Source organism: Callithrix jacchus, chromosome 13 (genome assembly GCF_049354715.1).
Source record: "Callithrix jacchus isolate 240 chromosome 13, calJac240_pri, whole genome shotgun sequence".
Classification (NCBI taxonomy): domain Eukaryota; kingdom Metazoa; phylum Chordata; class Mammalia; order Primates; family Cebidae; genus Callithrix; species Callithrix jacchus.
In genome coordinates, this window is record NC_133514.1 from 71,272,007 (window position 1) to 71,297,128 (window position 25,122).

At 36.0% G+C, this 25,122-nt stretch overlaps 1 protein-coding gene and 1 non-coding gene across 4 annotated transcripts in view; one reads left to right on the forward strand and one right to left on the reverse strand.

Moving 5' to 3' along the window:
- CDH2 (cadherin 2) overlaps positions 1 to 25,122 on the reverse strand; it is a 236,558-nt gene that overhangs the window by 68,247 nt on the left and 143,189 nt on the right. Inside the window, exon 1 of one of the 3 annotated variants that reach the window (XM_002757142.6) lies at positions 13,415 to 13,557. The exons of the other annotated variants lie outside the window; for them this stretch is intronic. Coding sequence (XP_002757188.3) covers positions 13,415 to 13,493 — 79 coding nt within the window. The 5' untranslated portion in view covers positions 13,494 to 13,557. Of the gene's footprint in view, positions 1 to 13,414; positions 13,558 to 25,122 lie in introns of those variants that run through there. 3 annotated transcript variants of the gene reach the window in all.
- On the forward strand, positions 22,633 to 22,740 carry LOC118146987 (U6 spliceosomal RNA). Its single transcript, XR_004733170.2, has one exon. It is a non-coding gene; the product is annotated as a U6 spliceosomal RNA (small nuclear RNA).

Sequence of the window (25,122 nt, forward strand, 5' to 3'; positions counted from 1 at the left end):
GCTTCACACTACTAGGGCCAGAGCATCAGCCTCATATAGGAATATGAATTATTTTATTTTGAGACAGAGTCTTGCTTTGACACCAGGCTGGAATGCAGTGGGGTGATCTTGGCTCACTGCAACCTTAGCCTGCCAGGCTCAAGTGATTCTCTTGCCTCAGCCTCCCCAGTAGCTGGGACTACAAGGATGCACTACCACACTCAGCTAATTTTTGTTATTTTTTAGTAAAAACCGAGTTTTATCATGTTGGCTAGGGTAGTCTCAAACTCCCGGGTTCAAGTGATCCACCTGCCTTGGCCTCCCAAAATGTTTGGATTACAGGCCAACTGTACCTGGCCAATATAAATATTTTAAAACAGGAAATATGAATATTTATTTGCCTCCTTGCATACATAATCTACAGAAGTTTGTTTTGATTTTTTTCAGGATAATGATCTTCAAGTATTCTAAAAAGTCTATTAATTAGCAAATATGTTAATATCTTAACATCATCAACATACAATAACTTTTAAATTTAATAACCTGTTTGATTAATGTTGTCACTGTGATGTGTGACATGCCATCACTGCCTGTCCTGATAGTGTTATGCAAACAGGGCTTCTTTTCTATTTCTTCTGCTTCATTAATTTCCAGTCTACTGCTGAGAGTGAACATATAGGCTGGTAAAATAAGAAATTCCCATAAGTGGGATGCATTTTGGCTTAAAGTATTATATGTGAAACCTTGTAAAAGATGGCTTTTAAAGCTTTATCATATAGTGCTATAATTAATCTCATAAAGAAACATTCTTACTTTTTTGTGTAAGAGAATTCAAAACTACTTATGCCTAAGATGGCTGTTTTGGGGTAGAATGCCCACAAAAGTGTTATCATGCAAGTAGCTTCACTTGATCACGTCTGCATGAAATAAAATGCTCACTCCATGTATGAGAATAATTATAATGGCAAATGTATGACAATTAAGAGAATCATCATTATATTGCCCAATTAGCCCAATAATTTGGGAGGTGGATTCTAGTGATGCTGAGAGGTTTTCAGCATTTATTCTCAAATTATCCTTTGTGTTGAGAAAAATAAACATATGTAGAAATGAAATCTAAAGATAAAACAGATTGTGGGCATGTATAAATCTAGAAAATCTATTTGTTAATAATATAAAGTATATATATAAATAATATATAGTATAATATATATTTAAAATATATAGTTAAGACTATCTGCTTTTTAAATGCTTTAAACCAAAGCATATAAAAAACTTCAAAATTAAACATACAATGATCTAAATTAGAATTTAATGTAATAATTAAAAGTTAAAAATATACACAATATAATCACTTTCTGCATTCCTAGATAACCAAAATATATTTTGAAAACAATCAGTTTCTGGAACTTACTGTCCTCTTTAGTAATTTAGTATCAAGAGAAATCAACTAATTTAACTGAAAGGAGTTTCTTTCTAAAAATGCATATGCTAAATATAAACAGTTTAATTCTAAAACACACAAAGTTAATTATTGATTTCCATCAATAATAAGACTTGACTAGTTGTTAACCTTGAAATCCAATCAGTAGGAAAAAAGAAAAGAAAGCAAAGAAAGTAAAAAGAAAGAGGGAAGACAGAATAAGCAATTAAGAAAATTAATAATTTTCTGATACCACACAAAAACAATACAAGATGAAATTTATATACTATTTTACAATTAAATAGTGAAAAATATCAGCAAAACATATGCAAATTAAAATGAACGATAAAATCAATACTTGCATAAAATCTTCACTGAGGATAAACACATTGGAATTAAAATTGTGATGAGATTGACTAAAGAATTTTGGTGGGAAATTTCGGAAATTTTGTGGTGGTTGCTCCATGAGTAAGTTCTTGGTCAGGGAGATGATCTGGGAAAGTGTTATGTGAGAAACCTCTCTTGCAATGGGTCTACGTAAGTCTTATTCAGAAAAATAATAGAAAATAATAGGCCGGGCACGGTGGCTCATGCTTGTAATCCTAGCACTCTGAGAGGTGGAGGCAGGCAGACTGCCACAACTCAGGAGTTCAAGACAAGCCTGGGCAACAGAGTGAAATCCCATCTCTACTAAAATACAAAAGTGGCAGTGTGAGCTACTTGGGAGGCTGAGGCAGGGGAATTGCTTGAATCTGGGAGGCAGAGGTTGCAGTGAGCCGAGATTGCTCCATTCTGGGCAACAGAGCGAGACTCTGTCTCAAAAAAAAGAAAAAAAAAAGTGTTTGCAATTGCAGGAAGTTTGCAGAGCAAGCCATAAGGTTATTCAAATTTTATTTTTATTTTTACTAATTTTTAATTGACAAATAATAATTATACACACTTACAGGGTATGGCGTGATGTTCTGATGCATGTAAGTGTACTACAGTGATCAAATCAGCATAATTACCACAGCCATCACTTTAAATATCAGTTATACAGGAAGAGTAAGTTTTGTGGTTCTATTACAGCATAGGGTAACTACAGCAAATAACAATGTAGTATATATTCAGCAATGCATATGAGATTTTGACTATTATCCCTTCAGATATTATTTTAACTGCTGTGAATTAATTTTTATGTTTTATTGTAAAAAGTCTTCATATTTTTAACATTATAAAAAGCCCAAGGGCACTTGAATTCTAATTTGATGGGATTATTTCTATGTTGCCTAATTAGTATCTTAATCATTCATGGGGGCATGGATTCTAGTAGCTATGAAGTCACTAGACATCACTGACCAGTAAGTGCTGTGGGCTAATCAACAGCTTTATCAAAAGCTAGAAACCAGAATTTATCTGTGAAACTTTAAATCATAGAGAAGAGGCCAAATTCTGGTTGTCCTGGTCTAGTATTCAGCCATGCTTTGTTTGAGCCATGTAGCATTTCAATAAAATAATTTCATTTTCTTTTAATTCTTCTACTTCTCCCTGGGAAGTCAGGTGATAAAACTAAGGCTCTGATTTGCTCCTAAAATGAGACCACTGAAGTTCTAGCCAAAACATTTTCCCACTATTGTCCTTTTACTTTCCATTACCAAACTCTCCTTCTAGTCTAGCAAAAGTATAGAGGCTATTTGGACCAAAACATAATGGTGGCTTGAATAGGCTGAGAAATCTTGGTCCATGTCTTTTGAACATGATAGTAGAGGTGAGGAGTATGTATAATTATAGTCAGCCTTCCAGGGATCATATCAGAATGACAGAGGTAGCAAGGTAGGCAGGCCAAGTCCTTGTTAGAACATCCATAACCTGACATCAGCATTCTGTCCTAGAGATGATCCTCTCGATACCTGGGAATTATTCTCTCTCAGCAGAAGGAGCTACCTGCTGATAGCCTGGAGGGCAAACGCCGCCCAACAGAAATACAATGTGAGACATGTACGTTATTTTACCAATTCTAGCAGCCACTGTAAAACTAAAAAACAGTTACAGTGAGTATGTGTAGCATACCTGTATCCCATTCATGGCATTCTAGCTGAGAAACATGGATCTACTTGCCATGCTGCTGAAATATTAAGCCTAATGTAAGTACTAGTGATGCTCAGATCTTCAGTTTTTCTCCCCCTCCTAGATACAGAAAGATGACACTTCTCATCTCCCTTGACATTAAGCATGACCACATGGTCAACAGAATCAGCAGGTGAAGGGATACATTCCATTTTACAGCAGAAGCATTTAAAAGGTGATGCCCTCTTCCCCTGCAGTGGTAATTATGAAAGAACGGGCCAGCTGGAGGTAATATAAGATCAAGCCCACAGGATGAGTGACCAACCCCCATGGAGAGTTGCCCCGAGAGTCATTCAGACCTTCAATGGACTTAATGAATGGGAAATCAGTTTTTTGTGTCAAACACAGAAAACTGGTGGTAACTGTTAGTGTAGCACATCCTAGCCCATGTCTAACAAGACCTCAACTTGAGTGACCTACAAGACAGTAAAATCAGGACAAAAAGTCTATAAAAATAAATCAGAATGAAACTTATTGCAGGTTAAGTTCATAAAACTTTCTGTTCCTAAAAGTATTGCTATTTCCCTACCAAAAAAGTTTTTATTATAATGTTCCCCCAAATATGAAGTATTTTGGAAGCTGCTATTTCATTTCCTTTCCAGGAAAAGTCACGTCGGCCAGGCGTGGCGGCTCACGCCTGTAATCCAAGCTTGGATCCAAGCGCGTGGATCACCTGAGGTCAGGAGTTCAAGACCAGCCTGACCAACATGGTGAAACCCCATCTTTAAAAAAAAAAAAAAAAAAAAGTCATGTCATATTTAACTAACATATATAAGTTTCCACAAATAAAGAAAGAAATAATGTGCTATGATATTCTTCTTTAATACAAAACTGAAAAAAAAATCAAAACAGCAGTAGGGATGATATAGAAAAATGATTATGACCTCAAAAATACATAATTTCGCTTTTGAGAAGTCTTGTAATGCTATGCATACAATTTTATTTATTAAACTACAGGGAAAGCAGCAAGATTATTGCATTCACCCTTGTATACATTCTAATAACTCAAAAGTTTTTAAGCTGTTCTTCATTTCATTGATATTCTTCCTCTGGGCATCTCTATGCCATGAAATTCAATGAAAACACTTTCTTTAGACAGAAACCAGCTAAAAATATATAAAATCATCAGTGCTTAGGCAGAATTATTCTTTTTTTTTTGTTTCTTTTGCATATTGTACCCATTAACAAATTACATTGAAATACCACTACCTCTAATTAAATTTGTCTTTCAGAGTACAGGTGGCATAGAAGCTCCCTTTTCCCAACTGTATCATTAATAGTCTCGGAAATTTGATGTAATTTAGTTAGCTCCACATTTCTGGCTACTGATGTCAACAAAGAAAGAAATCTAATTCCTAATTTTTGTAACAGGTTTTTGTTAACTTTGAAAGAAAAAGAAGAGTTTCAACATAAATTTTACTGAAAACACAAAGTTTGCTAATTGGCATTTTCAAAGATACCACCCTAAAAGCAAAAAAAAAAAAAAAAAAAAAAGCTAAACTATATTAATCCTATTTCTCAATGAATTTCCACAATGTGGCCTCAAAATGTGCTGCAGACACCATTAAGAACTAATGTGTTCCCTGAGAAACCAACTTACTAAGACACAGGTAGACCAAAGAATAAAAGGACGTTACTATTTTGTGAAACTTGAATTGAAAAAAAAGAGGTTCAGAGAACATGAGGTGCATTCAGCAACTAGCATCACTGGTGTGATGTGGTATCACACCAACTAAAATTAAAGTCCACTGGGCTATCAAACTACGAAACCCCAAATCATTTGGTGACAGTAAAGTTACCTAAACATTTAACACAATATAAGAAGTGCTTATTCTTTAGGAGAAAAAGGTCATGATCATACATGGAGAAATTAAATATATGTATATATAACACCGTTCTTGAAAATTTACCATAACAGTATATAACTGATAGTTTAAAAGATGAATTCCCAATATTTACTGCAAATCCACCAAAAAGATACATCAGATCACTAGCTGCTGGACAGAACTCTGTAAGTTGAAACGCTGGACTATTCACAGAAAGTAAATTATAGAAATTTAATGAAAGCAATACCCAAACCCCATTATTTCTAAAAGTTACCTACATTTTCTGAACATTAGCAACCTGATATGTATTAAGTATTAATATATACAGAATTCCATGAAAATTTCAGCAATATTACTATTCTTCAGAAAGGCAATGAAGATATTCAAAGTAATGACATGAAATCTTTAAGCTGCCAACAGAATTTAAGTACTAAAGCCATCAATAAATTCTAATATACATTCACTGATGCCTTACTCTTTATAAAATATTATCTTGTAACCAGGAAAAAAAATCATGACTTCCCAATGTGTCTTTTTATGATTATCTCAGTTCACTACTTTCTAACTTTTCAAAGAATTATTGCATAAACCCTAGAAGCTGCTCTAGTAGGGAAGGTATTCTTCTGACAATCTAAAGGGACAGTAATTCTCAGACCCAGTTCAACTCACTATGGTCTAACACACAGAGCCACAAAGAAAACAAGTGCAAGTAGTCTATGGCACATAATAAAAAGTGGATTCCTTTTTGAATGTATTAACATAACAATAATTCAAGGCAATTTAAAGGTTACTTAATTTTATATACATGTATAAATGCTTGAGTTTGGGTAAGACTCTTAAAATGCCAGTTATATATTTAGAAATTACATTTTAGGCATACTGAATTTTTATCAAGTGTCCACAACTGCAGTCATGTCAAAATGCCATCACTTTTTTAATCCTCTTGGAAAATGTTCCCTCTCTTTGTTATAGCCTGAAATGAACATCTACCTCTGTGAAAACACCAACTCAGCAATCTGAATAGTTGCTGCTTCAACGGACAATAACCCCTATTCTCATTAATGGGCTGACATTTCCTCTTGGAGAAATGATTACACTTCTATTTCACCATTCTCATTAATTATACCAAAGTGAATAGGATTAATTGCCATACACTGTAAAAGGATGGCCAACTCAGGCATGCTCCAGCTCCACATCACGTGTTTTATCTGGAAAACATCTTAGGTGCACAACTGCTCTAGGATTCTGCCTAGGAGAATTAATCCCAGGCACACCCCTCCCAAATGCCACTAAGCACTTTGAGTACAGCTGTCAGATGTACTTGTAAAGGGTCAAGGTATTTTTAAATTTTTCAGAGGTAAAGAGTTTCCACATTTAATTCTCCCTGTGTAAATATATAAACATGTATTAAAGGATTTCCATTACATTAACTAAGATGATGTCCAGGCAAGTATCCTGTGCACGTATTATTTGCTCCCCATTTACATTTCTCAATTTGTATGTATTAGCTACAACAAATTGAGTTAGGCCAAAATAATATCCTTATCCTGTCCTGATGAATAGATGCAAGCAGACTAGTCTGAATTACATCCTTTTGCCTAAAAGCCCTGGCAACATTAATGTTTCAGAATATATTAAAAATCCAATTTTTTTTGAAAACTAACTTACAGTAGACATTTGGCTTCCATAAGCATAAAAGTGAAGAAAAACTAAAGATGTGAATAATTGGGACAGTGAGAAAAAAACACACTTAAACAGAAATGATGAAAAATCTAATGTGTAAATTTGTCTAAAACTTGACTTTTTTTTTTTAAATGTAGGGATATAAAACCAAGGACATATAGAATTGAGGTATGAAGACTTCTGGAGAGCATGGCATGGCACAACAGATCCACATTTCGGAAGTACCACCTGTTCAAATACACCGCAATGATAATCAGACATAAAAGGAAAAATAAACAATAACAACAACAAAAACTGGCCAGGATCAAAAACAAGACAGTGGACTATAAATGAACCAGTATAAATTGCTGTCTGTATAGGAAACAAGTGGAGGACAAGTGGAAGTCCAGCCTTTGCAGGGCAAAGGAACATGAAGGTAACAGGAAGCTGGTACAGCAGCTAGGATGCCACTTGACTCCAAGGAATGGGGCTGAGGCTGGGCTTGTGCCAGGGGAGAATGAAAGAGAGATGAAAACAATAATCTCACGCACAGTGGGCCTGAAATTCCCAAATCATCATACATTAAAAAAAAAATCTAGTGATTAGGAAAGACAACAAAAATCAACAATCAGAACCTAACACACTGCAAAGGAAATTAATTCCATGGGCACTCTTGTGGTTTCCCCCATCCTACTGACCACTCCCTCTCCATCTCCTTCAGTGCCTTAGGGCTTAGCTCAGGACCTTCTCTGATCCACATTGTCATCCTACGTAACTTCAACCAATCTTAAGGTTTTAAAAACCACCTGTACCAAGGTGAATCTTGAATATTTAGGTCTAAACTTTGACCATTCCACTGAGATCTAGACTCCTACCTCTAACTGCCTGCTTGACATCGCCACTTGGAAATCTAACAAGCAACTCAACTACACAGATGTGAAAGCCAACTCTGGGTTCACCCTCCTTCTGTACAACCAACTCCATTTAGTTTCTACCCTCCACCCAAATGCTCAGACTACAAGTCTAGAATTTGGGCTCAATTCTTATCTTATCCTAAGTGTAACCTATTTGCAAGTTCTAACAGCTCCATTTCCAAAATATATTATCAACGGGACCGATTCTCATCACCTCCACAGCTAACATCTTATTGTCAGTCATTATCCAGCATAAGTCATAGATAGAAGGGTCTAACTGATCTCCTACTTCCACTCTTGACAACAACTATGGCGACCTTAGAAAAACAAAAAATGGGCCGGGCGCAGTGGCTCAAGCCTGTAATCACAGCACTTTGGGAGGCTGAGGCGGGTGGATCACGAGGTCAAGAGATCGAGACCATCCTGGTCAACATGTTGAAACCCCGTCTCTACTAAAAATACAAAAAATTAGCTGGGCATGGTGGCGCGTGCCTGTAATCCCAGCTACTCAGGAGGCTGAGGCAGGAGAATTGTCTGAACCAAGGAGGCGGAGGTTGCAGTGAGCCGAGATCGCGCCATTGCACTCCAGCCTGGGTAACAAGAGTGAAACTCTGTCTCAAAAAAAAAAAAAAGAAAAAAAAGAAAAGAAAAACAAAAAACTGGATCATGCTCAAAAGGTTCCTATTCACACAGAACAAAAATCCTTAACAAAGCTCCTGGCCCTGTAACCTCATCCTCCTTCCTCTTCTCCTAGCTCACTGGGTCTCTATGGTTACATACATTTTCTCATGATTCTTCCAACAAGCCAAACCGGGTCCTGCTTCAGGTCCTTGTTTGTATATTTGACATATTGCACAATGGATGAGAAGGGAGAGGAAAGAGTAGAAGAAGAGGGGAATCAAGAGAACTTGGAAAACGAGGCAGGAGATAAAATCCAAGTTAAAAAAAGAAGACATTAGGCTCATTTTGGTCTTTCATTGATTTTATGGCTAAAGCTACTTTTCCTTAAGTTTTTCCAACTTTCTTCCTTTTCCTTTAAGTGACACTGGTATTCAATGGGCGATCAGAGCAGACTTGTACAGTCAAATCAGATAATGAATAAAAGGAACATAAAACCTTGTTTTTATTTTTTAGCTGGTTTTGCTAGACATGAATGATATGTCAAAAACTTCACAGAGGAGGGGTATAATATAGCACGCTCTTGAATAAGACCTAATCAAATACAGATAAAAGTGTTTTGATGTTGCAGTGTAGTTACTGGTCTACTCACCATAACATGTATCTATGGCCGAGATGCCCCAGATCACCCTGAGTCTGAGCTCTGACTGTGTACCACATTCCCTCTCAAATAGCACTGGAATTTGAAAACTTGCACAAAGAATGAACAAATTCCAACTAGCTTCTCAGTAATAATATACAAGGCCAACAGCAATAGTCTGGTGTTGAGTCAGTGTTCATTCATATACGCACTACGTCTTCTCAAAACTGGGAACTAGGCACAAAGAAATTTGTGGGCTCAGCATCTCAGCCACTGATTATAACTCTGCTTCAACGAGAATGTTTGTAGAATGACTCATACCATAAGGAAACAAAGACAAAGGTAAAGATTGCACCCACTTCCTCATACCCAACAGCACTCGGAACAATATTACATCAATTTATCTGTTTTGTACATATGTGTGAATTCATCCATCTAAGTATAAAAGTGTAGCATACAGTCCTATACTCTGAACTGGATAAGTAATCAAATATTACCCCTATTAGTACTGTTTCTAAGACATGAGTTAAGAATGCTTGGTGATAAAATATCTCATTTGGATATCATCTGCAATGATTCAAATACTTTTATGTATTTTAAAAAAATTATTTGCTGTTCAGATAGTGGTTTCCCACCTTTACAAGTAGCAAAACACAAGGTCACAGAGTGTACGTTTCCTGGTCACATTGCAAGGGGTGGATGGCACAGAAGACCGAAGCTCTTTGGGCCATCCTGGGAAGCACCCATTCCATTTCAGCACCAAGGGAAATTCCCATTTCTTGTTGAACTGCCCCACACTCAATGAAAATGAACTATATGATTCTTAATCTACCATTTAAGGTGAATATAGAGATGGACATAACAAGGTCCCTGATCTCTAAGAGTTTAAATTTAGGGGGAAAAGGCTTACCAATAAATAACAAAATGGGCAAAATTAAAATGCTTAATAATTACATTTCAAGGGAGAAAGGGAAATCACTGAAGAAGCAATGGAAATGGCAAGTGGCTTCTGATCTGAGCACCAAAGAATAAGCATAATCCAAGTAGGGTATAGTTAAAAGATGGCAGCTTCCGCGTAAATGGGCATGGAAGCCAGGCAGTCATGGCACATTCACAGAGGTATCAATTGGTAGAGAAGGCGTGGTGTCTGGATCAGCACAGCAGTTCCTCCCTTAATGCCTTTGTTAATGATGAGTATTTGGGAAATATTTTTTCAAAAAAAGACTCTAGGCAGACTGAAACCCACTAGTCTGAAAGGAGAAATGTCCACAGAGTTACAAACTAAAGATCTAATTACTAATGCATCATATGAATTGGTTCATTGAATTTAGGGGCTGTGTGTGTGTGTGTGTGTGTGTGTGTGTGTAACAGATATATCTGACAGCAAGATGAAGTGTTAAAATTTAAATTCCATTATAGCTTTTGTACAAAGGCTTAGAATTTCCCCACTTTCTGATGCCATGAGTTTGAAATATTAATATGAGGAAGACCAGTAGTGGCACGTTTGAAACACAGGCGTCATTCAAAAATACACAATATAATATACATGATGTGATTATAAACAGATGGGATTGATTCCACAAGTCACACAGAAAAATCAGATTCATTATATAAAAGTCATGCCTTATATAAATTATAGTCCAGTCAACAGGGGCACTAAATATTCAGTTTAATTTGGAGTACAGTATAGAAGTAACCTCACTATCTAATGAGATGAATTATTAATAAATGCTAAAAGACACTAAAAAAAACTTCCTTGTATTAAAAAGGCCAACTGTAATCTTATGTATTTTACAAGTAATCTTCAATAAGCCACTATCATTTTATACCATATCCTCCACTAGTCTGATATAGTATACTTTTCTGTAAATTGGAAGAAATGACATTGATAATGATTTTTTATCACTTCTTTCTGGTTTAATGCAAAAAGTAAAAAGAGTAATGAACTAAAAGCAAGTAAATCCAGTTCTGGTCGTGGTTGTGCTGACACTGAATAATCTCTCAACAGCTTTGGATCTTCATTTCTTCAGTAATATGAGGGCCTCTCACTAGATGACTACTCTGCTAATATATTGTACAGCACTAAAAACACGCATACACTATAGTCTAAAATTTGATATCTTAACAAGTCCCCTAGTGAATATCACCAGTGAAAGTTGTGCTCAAGTTCTGTTTGTTTTTGTTCACACTGAGCAATCGTTATGAAAACAAAGCAGTTTTTCTAGGACAAAAAGCAAAGGAGAAAACCTATAGAGATAAAATTTTTTTAAATATTTTTCTGGTTTTTAAAAAGCTATATATCCCAAAGCAAAGTTAAAATTCAAATACAATGTTCCAGGTAACTATAAATAAAAGAGCAGAAATTGCTGCAGATAAAAATCATAGTAATTATTCAGTTGTCATTTTTCCTTCTAATACATCAAAAAATTACATAGGCCTTAATGAATTTTAATTTCTACTCTAGGTGCTTTTCTTTTGTTTAAGTTTGTATGCCATCACAAAGAGCAAAATCAAAACAAAACAAAAACAAATCTCAAGCTTTTGAAACACAACTCCCTAGAAACAGACCAGTCACCTTTTTTTGCACGAAACAGATTTCAGTCATTTCAACACTAAGGGGTCACAATGAGTATAAATCCTTGAAGATCAAACAATACTACCCATACTTCAAGTTCCAAATGTTATTTCTTATCCCCTCTAAAAGTAATAGATGTCAAGTGGTAAAGGTAACATTCTTTAGAACAAAATTAAAGAGATTTTTGGAACGATCAGGTAAGAAATGCAAAACAGGTATAACTCTGGAAAATAAAAGTAAGCTTTCAAGACAACTAAGGATACAATCAATGACTTCTCTTGAGTTTATCATTTTTGTAGGATAAATGCTTCTCAGCAAAGATTCACTGAAGACCTACAAAGTTCCTTAGGACATACTTGGCAAGAAAACCAGAAAAGGTTCTTCTTTAGCTTTACATGGCATACTTTCTTTTTGAAAGTTTCTAATAAAATAAACTCACTCTCTATTCAGTTTTCTTACCATAATGGTCATACACAGACATTCCACTTCAAGTTTTGGTTTCTAATAAGTAACATTCTTTCTCTCAGGTTCAAAGTTATTTGCTTTAATAGCCTAATTCTTTTCATGGACTACAGTTTAGAATTTAAAACAAGCAACTTTGCTGAATATCTTGTTTTTCTAGATGTTTTCAAACCCCTTGATGTTTGGCAATTTTTTACAAAATTAATGAGGTTAACTTCATTTTTCAGACTTTCAAAGTTACTCTATGTTAACACAGACCTCTCATTTAAGGATGACTCATATTAATCTTGTTTAACTTTATTTTTAGGAAAATTTACTAAGCTCAAAGTAGATACAAAAAAGGAGACATATGTAACACAAATAATATTTTTTAGACAACTAAATATGGGTTAATTCCATGTTTAATAAATGAGAGACTTATGAAAATAAAAACCTCCACACTAACATTTTAAAAGAGATATTAATAATGTTTTTCATTGCATAAAGTTCCTTATCATATCTGCATGAGAGTCTCTTTTCTTTGTACATTCCATGCCTGAATGTGTACATCTCATTACAAGGTGGGCATAATGAGCGAGCTGAAAATATAAAAGTGAAGGGAGCAAGTATTTCACCAAGGAAGACACAGTAGTATCTGAGAATTTCTCTAGCAAATATGTGATTAAGATGAAGATCTACTTAGTACAGATTAGGAAAATTAGGTTAAGAAATTTAGAAGCTGAAGTTGACATTTAATAACATAATTAAATAGAGTATCACAGAAAGCATAAACTTTACCACAAAAAATATTTGGCTTGTAAAATGTTAACCTTCCTGCAGTTTGCAGAAGAATGTCTGCTCTAATAAAAGGTATAAATACAGTTTGTGGTTATGTATTATCGGCTAGATCTGAAAATGTATCCCTTGTTTTGAAATACAAATGTACAACTCTCTAAGCCTACAATTCTAGAGAAGACAAGAGTGAAATGCAGCTTTTGTAACATTCTTTTTTTAAATCATCACCATCCCACCCTCATAAAATACATTTGCAGAGTTTTCTGTGATTATGTTTTAGTTTGATTTTAGAATAACAGAAATTCACATAAGCAATAAATTCCTGTTGAAAATATAAAATGTACTTTGTACATAAGTCTTCTCATTTTATGCTACTTTGTTTTCCAAGTTAACTAAATCATCATGAGATGGAATGAATAAGGCAATTTTTGTTACCTGAAAGGAAAACATACAATTCTGCTTGGTTCTTTAATTTCTCAGTGAAGATATACACATAATGCCTTAATAAAAACATGCCGTCGAGTCTCCATTTCCCATAATTCCTTCTGCTTAGTGAACAAAGTCATAATAGGTATGTCAGAATGAAAGCAGGGATAAAGTTCTTTTGAGCTGACGGAAATGCCAATGCAGCTTTTTATAACTGAAATACTGACCGTCAGCAAAACAGAGATTGGGTGGCTCAAACAGAGCCCGCATTACATCTGATTCACTGATCCCTTTCAAATTCTTGCCCCCAACCTTGGGCACAACACAAAACCTTCCTGAGCTCTGCTGGTCCTTTTGTCTGTTTGCAAAACAAAACACAACATAAGAATAAACTTTAAGGGGGTAAAACAGCACTTCTGTTTAGAAAAATCTCTCCCTTTTGGTTGTCTTAGATGCATGTACTATCTAGTTTTTTTCAGCTAGTAACAATCTATCACTTGTCATTTAACAATCTGCTAAGTAAAAACATCTATAGCTGTCCCAGCTTTCTCTAAAGAAGGAACTTCGGTGAAAAGTCAATAATATATATACTTTGCATACCCAGTAGCACTCAAAGTGCTTATAAGATAATTAAGATTTGTAAGGAGTAGGTTTCATATCCTAAATTGGGTATGAATCCAAGATTAAATGTCAAAAAGAATGTATCTGGGAGTACTTGTTAAAATATAAAATCTCATAAATAAAGAAATGCATTTTATGTAAAATGAAAGATGCTCTAAGTACAAACCGTGCCTATAAATAATTTTGCTAAGGGGTAGATACAAGATTCTCAAAGAGTGATTCTTCTCCCAGATTTTTACACACCATAAACTTTCTGAGGATTCAGATAGGCTGCCAGCATGAAGGTAGAGCTACTTTTAACAATGGATTGTCAGATGTCTTGTTTTCAAACATCCCCCCTTGAAAAATCAACTTTCTAGTTCACACCATATGCTAAGGTGTTTGGTACAGTGTAAGAATACTGTGGGAAGCAGTGAGAAAACTTACAGAAATACTTTGAGACAATGCTGAACCTTAAGATTTTGAGAGGTGGGACTGGAAAGAAGCGAGTTTCAGTAAGCAGCAGAAATAACCCGGAGCAGAAGAAAGGAGGCAATGACACCCCCAAGGAGAAGCAAAGCTAATCACTGCTTAAAATATGAATTCATACAAGAAAAAAAAATCTATGAATAGGGTATGGACAAACTTACAAAAACTTGGGAGACAAGTGTCAAACATTTTTGAGAGGTGGAAGCAATGCTTTGGGACAAGTGACTCAACTTAAATATGCAAGCTGAAATAATAAATGAAAACCTAAAGGCTAGCGAAGCTCTCAAGGGGTTACTGTTTGAACATGAACTAGAGATCTAGCCAGAGTAATGGGAATGGGAATCTCAAAAGAAGAAACATAAAAAAAGTTGGTGAAGAAAGAATCCATAGGAATTGATAGCTAATATGATGTGGGTACAGAAAATAGCTATTAAAGGGAAGTAAGGAGTCAAAAAAGATGCCCATGTTTCTACGTTTTGAATCTTGTTGACTTGGAAAAAGATGAATAGAAACAGGTTAAATTTCAAGGAGGAAACAGTTTTATGAAAGACTGTTTTTCAGAACTCCTGATTTAATTTAGCATTAAAAATATATATGAGGGCTGGGCTCAGTGGCTATAGTCCTAGCAATTTGGGAAGCCAAAGCAGGCAAACTATTTGAGCCCAGGAGTTTGAGACCAGCTTGGGCAACAGGGCAAAACTCCCTATCTACAAAAAAAATACAAAAATTAGACAGGTGTGGTGACACGTGCCTGTAGTCCCAGCTACTCAAGAGGCCGAAGTGGTAGAACTGCTTTAGCCCGGGAGGTGGAGGCCACAGTGAGCTATGATTACGCCACTGCATTCTAGCCTAGGTGACAGAGTGAGACACTGTCTCAAAAAAAAAGTATGTGTGTGTGTGTGTGTATGTGAGAGAGAGAGACGAGAGAGAGAGAGAGAGAGAGAGAGAGAGAGAGAGAGAGAGAGAAATGTGCCTGTTCTGAGTGCTAGGTATTAAAGACTCAAACTACTCCACAGGCCTTACTCTGCAGGAGCTTCCCCAGTCCAATTATAGAAATTGATGATTTCATTTTTTGTGTAGTTGAAGTCCCAGGAATCAAGTGAAATCTCTCAGGGAGAAAGTTATGTCTAATCTAACATTTTCCTACTTAGATTATCTTGTTTAGTTGTCTTATTGACAGAAAACATCTGATAGCCATCTTGTACACAGACATCTCTTCAAAGAGGTATTTTAAAAAGTATACTGATGTCAGCCTTATTTTGTGCTTTCTCCTTACCGAACTTTACTCATGGACCTTTGATAATTTGTGTGTTTCCTCTGCACCACATCCTAATTTGCTACTACCTTGTTCAAATGTAAAACTCAGAAAACTAAAATTTTTAAGACCGCAACTGCTGGTGCAAATTACTGTTATCACAACGTTTGAGTACCTACTGAATACAAAATACTTTAGAGCTTCTGGAACTCCTATGAAGACTTGACAATTTCTTGTTGGTTTAAAATCTTTGAATGTATTTATGATAACTGAGGGATCCACATTTCATCTCTGGGTTTGTACACAGGACAGTGGCCTTCATGTGTCTTCCTTCAGACTCTTGGTTCCTTGTTTAATGTCCTGCCACCAGATTGGATCTAGTGTCATGCAAAGTCCCTTCATTTCTCTCCTTTCCACAGCTACTGGAAGCTGTGTTCTAGCAAGTCCATAACCTACACTGCCTAGCCCGTTGCGTGAATCCACATTTCTGACATCTTGGGATTGCACAGCATAGGGAAGGGCAAGGACACATGATTCACAGGGCGTCCAATATGTGAGGTTAGGGCAGGGCACTACACAGGTACTCTCTGCTTGGCTGCATTCCTTCTGTGCTAGTTTGTCTTCTCTTAGATTTGAGACTGGTATTGATATTTCACTGATTTCACATACAAGATCATATCTGATCCTTAGAACTCCAGAATGAGTAGGCAGCTACTCACATTTCCATTTTATAAATGAATTAATTTATGGCTCAAGGAGATTAAGCAACTTGCCCCTAGGTTCCACAACTGTCAAACAGAACAAACTGCCATTATTAGGGATTAAATGAACTATAAATAATGATAGGTTTCTAGCTCACATTTAGTTTATGGGTTGTTATAATTACCTATTTTCTGCTCTACCAGTACCAAGTCAGGATTTCATAGTCTGTATTGTGTTTTTGTCAAGTCGAGTTCTTCTTACCATTAATTTGTAAGGATAATTTTCCTCCAATTTTAAACTTTACAGGGTTAGTCAATTCCACACAATTTGGAGTTCTGTGGGTATGAAACAGATCTTGATATTTTACAGTGATGAGTATAAACACAAAGAAAGCAAAGGTGAGTCAACATTTATGGCTCAAGAAAAAGAGAGTATTAGACAAGCAACAAACAGGTGACTTCTTTTTAGCTGCATGCTGATGACAGTGCACGCTTTAATATTGGTAACAACTGACTGGCAATGCCAAAACCAGAAGCAAATCTCATTTTGACTAACTGAACACAAATAAAATTTGCCAGTAGTTCATATTATGATCATATCTTAAAATGGTGCTACTGATGAATGAATAACTACTTGTTTAGTTAGAGGCAATGATGATTACTGAAAGCTGATTAAGCATTTGTGTGCAGGGGTTCAGAGTGAATCCAAACAAGTGTGTGGCATGCTGGGGTCCTAATCACTCATTTTACAGCTAAGACACTGCTCTTAATAAAAAGAGCCACTCCAGATTTCTTGTATGATCAAAATAGTAATAGTACTCCTAACTTACAGCTATGAAGCACTTTAAACGATGCAAAACTGCCTTCATATAAGCAGAAGGCCAATTATAATTTCTGATATGGCAGTACTCCAAAAACTGTATGCCAGTGGAACGAGTTCCATTACATCAGCAAAGTAATTAACTCACTTCCAAGTAGCTAAAACTCCATGAACAGACAATGTTCATTTTCTTAGGTAAGCGTCCTGATAAAAACTGTGTTCCAACAATCTGCACTCAACACAAAAACCTTTAGGTTTACCTCCTGTTAACAGAAATGCCCAGAGGAAAATTATCCATAGGCAGCAAAAACGCCAACTGCTTGAAAAATATCAGATGCAGAGAACAGAGTGAACAATATAAAGAAGATGCTGAAAAAGCACAGTCCAGCCAAGCTTCCATGTAGAATTCTAGAAACCCTTATATAGTAAATATTGGCCTACTAAGTGCAACAACAGTATTACACACAGAATACCAAAGGCATGACTCCCATCCCAGCTTTCTGGAGACTCCCAGTGTAGCAAGAGCACAAGTACCAGGTATTCTAGTTCATTATTTTCACATGGAAAGATCTTTGATCTACTGATTGGGTGTTTATGTCAGACACACTCCACAGATCATCTCATTTAATCCTAAAAACAACTCTAAAAGGTAGATGTTACTTTAAAAATTAAAAAATTCCTGAGTCAGAAGGAGATAAAGTACCAGACCCAGGATCACAAGGTGGAACTAATAATGTTTGAAAACCTAATCACTGTGTGATTCCAAATCCTGGTATGCTTCTGCAAAAATGTCACACTGCCTTTCAGTTACTGGGGAGGGGTCCACAATGAGTACAGTGAGAGTAAAAACATGAACCATGAATTTGTCTCTTTATGAATAAAAATATTTTTTCCTTAGGAACAGCACTAGATTATAAATTTAGAAAATAATGAAATCTTTATCATTTGACACATTCTTGAAACAATCACTTTTAATTGGCATGTTTACAAAACTAGTTTTCTGAAGTGAAAAACATTTTACTTTGAAATAAGATATACATAGGCACCAGGGCTACATAAATGTTTTTGATTTTGACAAAAACAAACACAAAACAAACAGAATTCAATTATTTTCTTATCGGAATCACACACAGCATTTTATATAAAATAAAAAGAACGGATTTCTACTGAATACTTTCTACTTTAGTCAAAGCTTGAAATCACATTCAAGCCTCACCAGGCAATGTGCAAAGATGGACAGTCAGCAGGCAACTGTGTTTTCAACGGATAAGTGTCCATGACAACAGGAAAAAATGCCACAGCAGTGCACGCAACACTGTTAGCAGACTCAAAGAGATTAGGATAGAATTAACCTAGTGATCAATCTACCTCTTTCCTTCCTTCTTCCCCATGAATCATTCTTAACGGAATTAAGAAACAGTGCAAGCAGCATGGGCCTGCCTCAACATCGTTTTTACACCTGTTCCTGAATTGGTACAAGACTTACGTTCTACCTAAGTGCTGCCACTATTCAACATTCCTACAGTATATTTTTTTGTAACTTATGAACAACTTTATAGTTTGCAATAACATAAATATGCAAAGGTATGCCATTCCAATAAATATTTCCAATTACCTAAGAATTTTACCCTGATTTCATTTAAATATTTATTTATGAAAGAAACAAATCAATGCCCAGTCCCTTAAATGGCTGTCCTTAATTTTTACCATGCCCATTGTCAAAAAACAGCAAATATAAAAGCTGCAACTGGTATATCTAAAATGTCAAACTGCTAATAAGCACTTTTAATTTTCATTATGTATTTTTTCTATTTTACTAGTACATTCTAGTCTTAATTTTTTTAAACAATATAAATATAGGAAACAAAATTGTTAGTATTATTATATACTTAGAACCATTTATTTTGTTTATTCATAGACAAGTTTTTGACTTTAAAACATACCCAATAAGATAGCATTGGAATTACAGAAATAATGTTTTATTACTGTACTTTGGGAGCATTTCAGTGATTTTTGGTAATTCCACTATCAAGCTGACTCAGATGACATTTAAGGTGATCTGTCTGATGTTTAAATCCACTCTTTACAGAATTGTATTACAGTTGGTATATCTACAGTGACGGTCTCGATATTATACTCCCAAAGTATTTACAAATCTTGAAGTTTGATAAATATTCTGTTCTAATTTTCATGTTGAAAACAAGAAGACAAGTTGTCTTACTTTAACATGTCTTATAAAATTCTTCATTCATTCAACAAGCACTTATTGAGTACCTATTATGGCTCAGACACTGTTAGGGGCCCCAGGGATACTGCAGTGAACAAAAAAGAAACCATAAAAATACGCACACAAAATGTTTGTGAAAAATTAAAGCAAGATTTGCCTTCATAAGTTACTACTCAAAATTAAGGATTTAAAAGTAGAATGTCAGCATTCTTTCTGTTTAAAGTCTATAAATTTAGGATCTCATCTTTTCCAGCAAATAAAAATAATAATAAAAATCAGAGTAACTGCTTCTAGCTGGAAACTAAGTCTCATACAGGAATGAAACTAGGCCTCATACAGAGCTCCTTCCTACAAAGGAGGAATAATGTTGATATTTGAAAACTGAAGATACAGATCATCATAAAAACTATTTGCAAATTCTATTTGTGTTCAATCAGTCAAGAAGAGATTTGCTTCTGTTTCTGGCACGGCTAGTCAATTGTTGCCAATATTAAAACACGAATTATCATCAGCATATAGTTAAAAAGAAACCAACTAGTTGTTGGTTGTGGGACATATACACCATGGAATACTACTCTGTCATAAAAGAGGACAAAATAATGGCCTTTGCAGCAACTTGGATGGAACTAAAGGCCATTATTCTAAGTGAGGCAACTCAGGAACAGAAAACAAATATCATATTCTCACTTATAAGTGGGAGCTAATCTATGAGGATGCAAAGATGTAAGACTAATATTAATATAACGGACCTTGGGGACTCAGGGGGAAGGCTGAGAGCGGGGTGAGGGATAAAAGGCTACACACTGGTTACAGTGTACACTGCCTGGGTGACAGGTGCACCAAAATCTCAGAAACTAAAGACCTTAACCATGTAACCAGAAACCACCTGTACCCTAAAAACTATTGAAATAAATAAATAAATGTATAAGCAGGTTTGATTTGAAGTAGTTGATGGAGACTTATGAGCTTTAAGGACACTTAAACTAGTCCCCTGGTGGCTGATGGCACTGAGTTTTCTTTCACTACATTTCATTTCATTCCCAACTTTATGATTTTCGCTCTTGAAATAAATACCCACGAGCACTATTCTTATTATCTTTCTCTTTGAAAAGTCTCATTCTGAGTTAACAAGTAAAGATAGAAGAAAATTATTTTCTAAGGTCAAGAGTTGGACAAAAGATCTAAAGGAGCTAGAGATGTTGAACGATCACAGCAGACTGCTATAGCCATGAGTGGTCATCCTCAGGCTGGGCCACTCATCTCAGTCTCTGATCTTTCTCGGACTCTTTGACTTTGTTTTTTGAGACTGAGTCCTGCTCTCACTCTGTCACCCAGCTATAGGGCAGTGGCGCAATCTTGGCTCACTGCTACCTCTGGCTCTCAGGTTCAAGCATTTCTCCTACCTCATCCTTCTGAGTAGCTGGGATTACAGGCACCCGACACCATGCATGGCTAATTTTTATATTTTTTGTAGAGACTGGGTTTCACCACATTGGCCAGGCTGGTCTTGAACTCCTGACCTCAAATGATGTGCCTGCTTCAGCCTCCCAGAGTGTTAGGATTACAGGCACGTGCCACCACGCCTGGCTAGACTCTCGGACTTTTGAATAGAGATAAAGACAAAGACCAGTTGGTAGCTGTGCTAATTTGCTGGCTGTATCCCGGAGGTGGAATTCCAAAAACTGTTCACATTTTGCCTGTTAACCCCTTACATTGTTTCTCTAAGGTTTTCCTGGTATATTCTTCCAATAAACAATTCCTTTTGCTTAAACTGGGTTGTTACTTCCATGCAAAAGAATAATATCATATGCTCTCCCACTGATCATTTTGCTTTTTCTAATCATCTTGCTAAAAACTTTCAATGCTTCCTACTGTCAATAAGATAAAATTAAGTCTACAAATATTCCAACATTTTCTGTTTTGACACTTCTATAGGCTTTCAAAACTGGCCTATCTACTCAGTGTCATGCAAAGTGTACACATAGCCTTGCTTCCCATTCTAAAACACTACCAAAAATAATAATGTAAAAACCAGTGAACATTATTTAAACAATATATTTGGGTTCAGTGATGGATCTGGTAATTATTAGATGTAGAAGGTTGCACACGTTTTCAAACTTCTCTAGGCCTTATTTATTTGTCAAAAAAAAAATGAAGATAGTATCTTGTTCCTAGAATTATACTGAAAATTTTAAAAAGATAATATATAACATTGTATGTATGTGTATATGTGTTGTGTGTGTGTGTGTGTGTTGTGTGTGTGTGTGTGAACAGGTCCTGGTACACAGAATGTTTTCTATAAATGAGAGCCATTATATCATGATGACTTAAATCCATTATCTCTATCTCTATCTCTAACCCAGAACTTTTTTGCAAATCAGAGCAATAGATCTCAGTACCTATATGACGTTTGCATGTCAAATTCCAAATTCAAAAAGAAAAATTAACATCCACATTCCTCTGAGCCTGAATTCTCCTGCACCACTCACCATCTACCGGTAACTCAGCAACAAGTATGAATATCTTTTTAAAATTTTTTTTGAGACGGACTTTCGCACGTTACCCAGGCTGGAGTGCAATGGCGCGATCTTGGCTCACCGCAACCTCTGCCTCCTGGGTTCTGGCAATTCTCCTGCCTTAGTCTCCTGACTAGCTGGGGATTACAGGCACGTGTCACCATGCCCAGCTAATTTTTTGTATTTTTAGTAGAGACGGGGTTTCACCATGTTGACCAGGATGGTCTCGATCTCTTGACCTCGTGATCCACCTGCCTCAGCCTCCCAAAGTGCTGGCATTACAGGCTTGAGCCACCACACCCGGCCAAGTATGAAAATCATATAGTTCCTTCTCCTCATCCAACTGGTGTTCAAGCTCTACAGACTTTATATCCTAAGGGTAAAGGTTCTACCTTCTCCACTTCTCCCAGGCATGGAGATTATCTAAACCTCTTATCAGGTCTCTAGTAAGAGCTTCCTAACTAAGATACTTTGTCCAATTTACCCTCCCAACAGCTGATAAATAAGTCTTTGTAAAACCCAAAACTTATCAGGTTTAAATCTATTAATAGCTCTCAATTGATTAGAAAAGAAAAGACCTACTCCTTTGACTGTTACACATATCCTTCAACAATGTCGCGTGCCCCGCTTCGGCAGCACGTATACTAAAATTGGAACGATACAGAGAAGATTAGCATGGCCCCTGCGCAAGGATGACACGCAAATTCGTGAAGCATTCCATATTAAAACACACACACACACACACACACACACACACACACACACACACACACACAAAACAATGTCGCCACAGCCTAAAGTCAATTCCCTCAACTTGGTCTTGTTAATGAACTTCATTTCTATTGTATTCAATTGCTTACAGTTTCTGGAACTCATCCAACTGTTTCTGGTTTCTGTAGCCTTGCTCATGCTAGACCATCTGAGTGGAACACTCTTAAGCACCCTGGCCAGTGGCTAGTCATCTTTCAAGGGTCATTTCCTTTATGACACCCCAGCAGACAAAGCCCTTCCCATTGTGTGTGCTCCAACTGTACTCTTTAAACACTTCCATCACAGCACTCAAACTTGAATTTCACATGCTTGTTTACATATTTTCCTAAGCAGAAGAGCAGAGCTATGCTTTATTCCTTTAGAAGCTCTGGTGCTTAGCTCAGAGCCTGGCACAAAACAGGCCCTTGAGATTTGCCTGCTGAATGAATAAAGGTAGAAAGCAGAAAAAGACAACTGTGAGAACTGAATAATTAAAAGTAAAGTTCAGATTACGTTCTGGAGTTTAAAGACATTCAGCTCAGTGACTTTCACTGGGCTGACAATGATACTGAATTCAACTGCTCATCTTTATGATTTCTACTTACTAAGAAAACACTCCATCAGAGTTGTGCGGGATGCATTATTTAAGGTAGTCAAGTATGTGATGAAGCTGATGCATTGTTCCAAAAGAGAACGAGTCAAGCATTTCTTTCTATAAGATGGCTATTGCCCCTTAAATGACAATTGGAGAAACAAAAAGGCTTCACAGTCTAATTAATTTAAATATGGTGCATTACAGAGCAGCACCAGGAAAAAAAAAAAAAAACGATATTGTTATCTAGTACTCTGTGATCATCTCCTGTATTATTAGGAAATGCAGGCACTTCAATACATTTGCACATAAGTTTCTTAGAAGGCAACTGAACTTTTAGAAAAAAATCTGGAGGATAAAAATACATTGGATGAATATTTTAATAAGCTCATTAAAGCAGAGAATTATTTCTTTAAAAATGTTGATAGTAATGCTATAATAAAAACTTAAGCATTGCAAAGATGTGGTCAGAAACCCAAAAAGTAAGAATTTTTGGCATAAAGTGATGCCTTGGGTGGAAAAGAATATAAACATAACTCATAAAGAAAAATCATACACTACGGACTCAAATTAAATTATAAGACTCAGTGCTGAGAAAATGCTCATCATTTTCTGCAAATTTATAGCATGCATCCTATGTAACAAGACTTCTATGAAATTCTGTCACAGACCTGAATAAAATCTATGTAAGTTGTCAAGACTCAGCATAGTCAATTAAATAAATAAATAAATAGACTCAATGGCCATTTTATAGACTTTTAGATGTGCCACTTATTTCAACTTTTATAAATAGTTTTTTAAAAAATGTGGGGGACTTTCTAATGAACTTCACCCAGAGCATAAAAAATTTTGCTTTTCAGATTTCACCTACTTTCTATTAGAGTGAATGGATAAAAGTCACAGGAGCCATGACTGATTAACTGGAAGTAAATTTCTCCCTTTAAAGCAGCCTTAAGGTAGGTATGCAATATTGGCTTTGTGAAATCTAGCGGAGAGTTGGAAAAGAAAGATTCTATGAATTTCAAGAATCATACATTACTAGGATGTGCTGAAAACCAAATGAATGTATTTGATGTGATTCCTAGAGGGATTCCTTTACACTTTAGATCTTCTACAGCTTTGTGATCTGCCAGGCTCCAGGCAGTTCACAAATAAATTACCGTCACTTCCACAGGAAGTGGATTTTTAGCTGTAGAGAAGCAAAACTAAGTTACAAAAAAGCACCAAGAGATTTAAATACCTAGAAGCTTGCTAGAAGCCAAGAAGAAATGAGATACTGATTAAAGTTAGATATCTATCATAGAAGGCCTTGGCCCTCAATATTCATGGCCAAGCAAGAAAAAAATATCAAAATACTATTCATTTTACATCTGAAGATATTTTAAGGGCAGAGGTTATGATTGGCCTGTCAAGCACTGAGCCAACAGACCACCGTACTTACGATTTTATCCTTTTCAAACAAAGGAAACAACCTGCCCTATAAAGCTGTGCTAGATTTCAGTTCAGTACGTATCAGGACAGGAAAAAGCAGAGTGTTCATCTGATCTTTCAAGTTCTGATCTCGTAAGATTTGAGACTGACATACGAAATTGCTTCCATATAAAACAATGAGACCTTGGTAAGTTTTAATTATGATACGTTTTTGCTTTTATCTCATGTTTAATGCTAAATATTAAAAGGGATGGGAGCTACAGTAAACTTTTCCATTATAGTTTTGCTTCACCAATCTGCTTTTCATTTGAACTTATGGGCAGAGATCTTACTAGC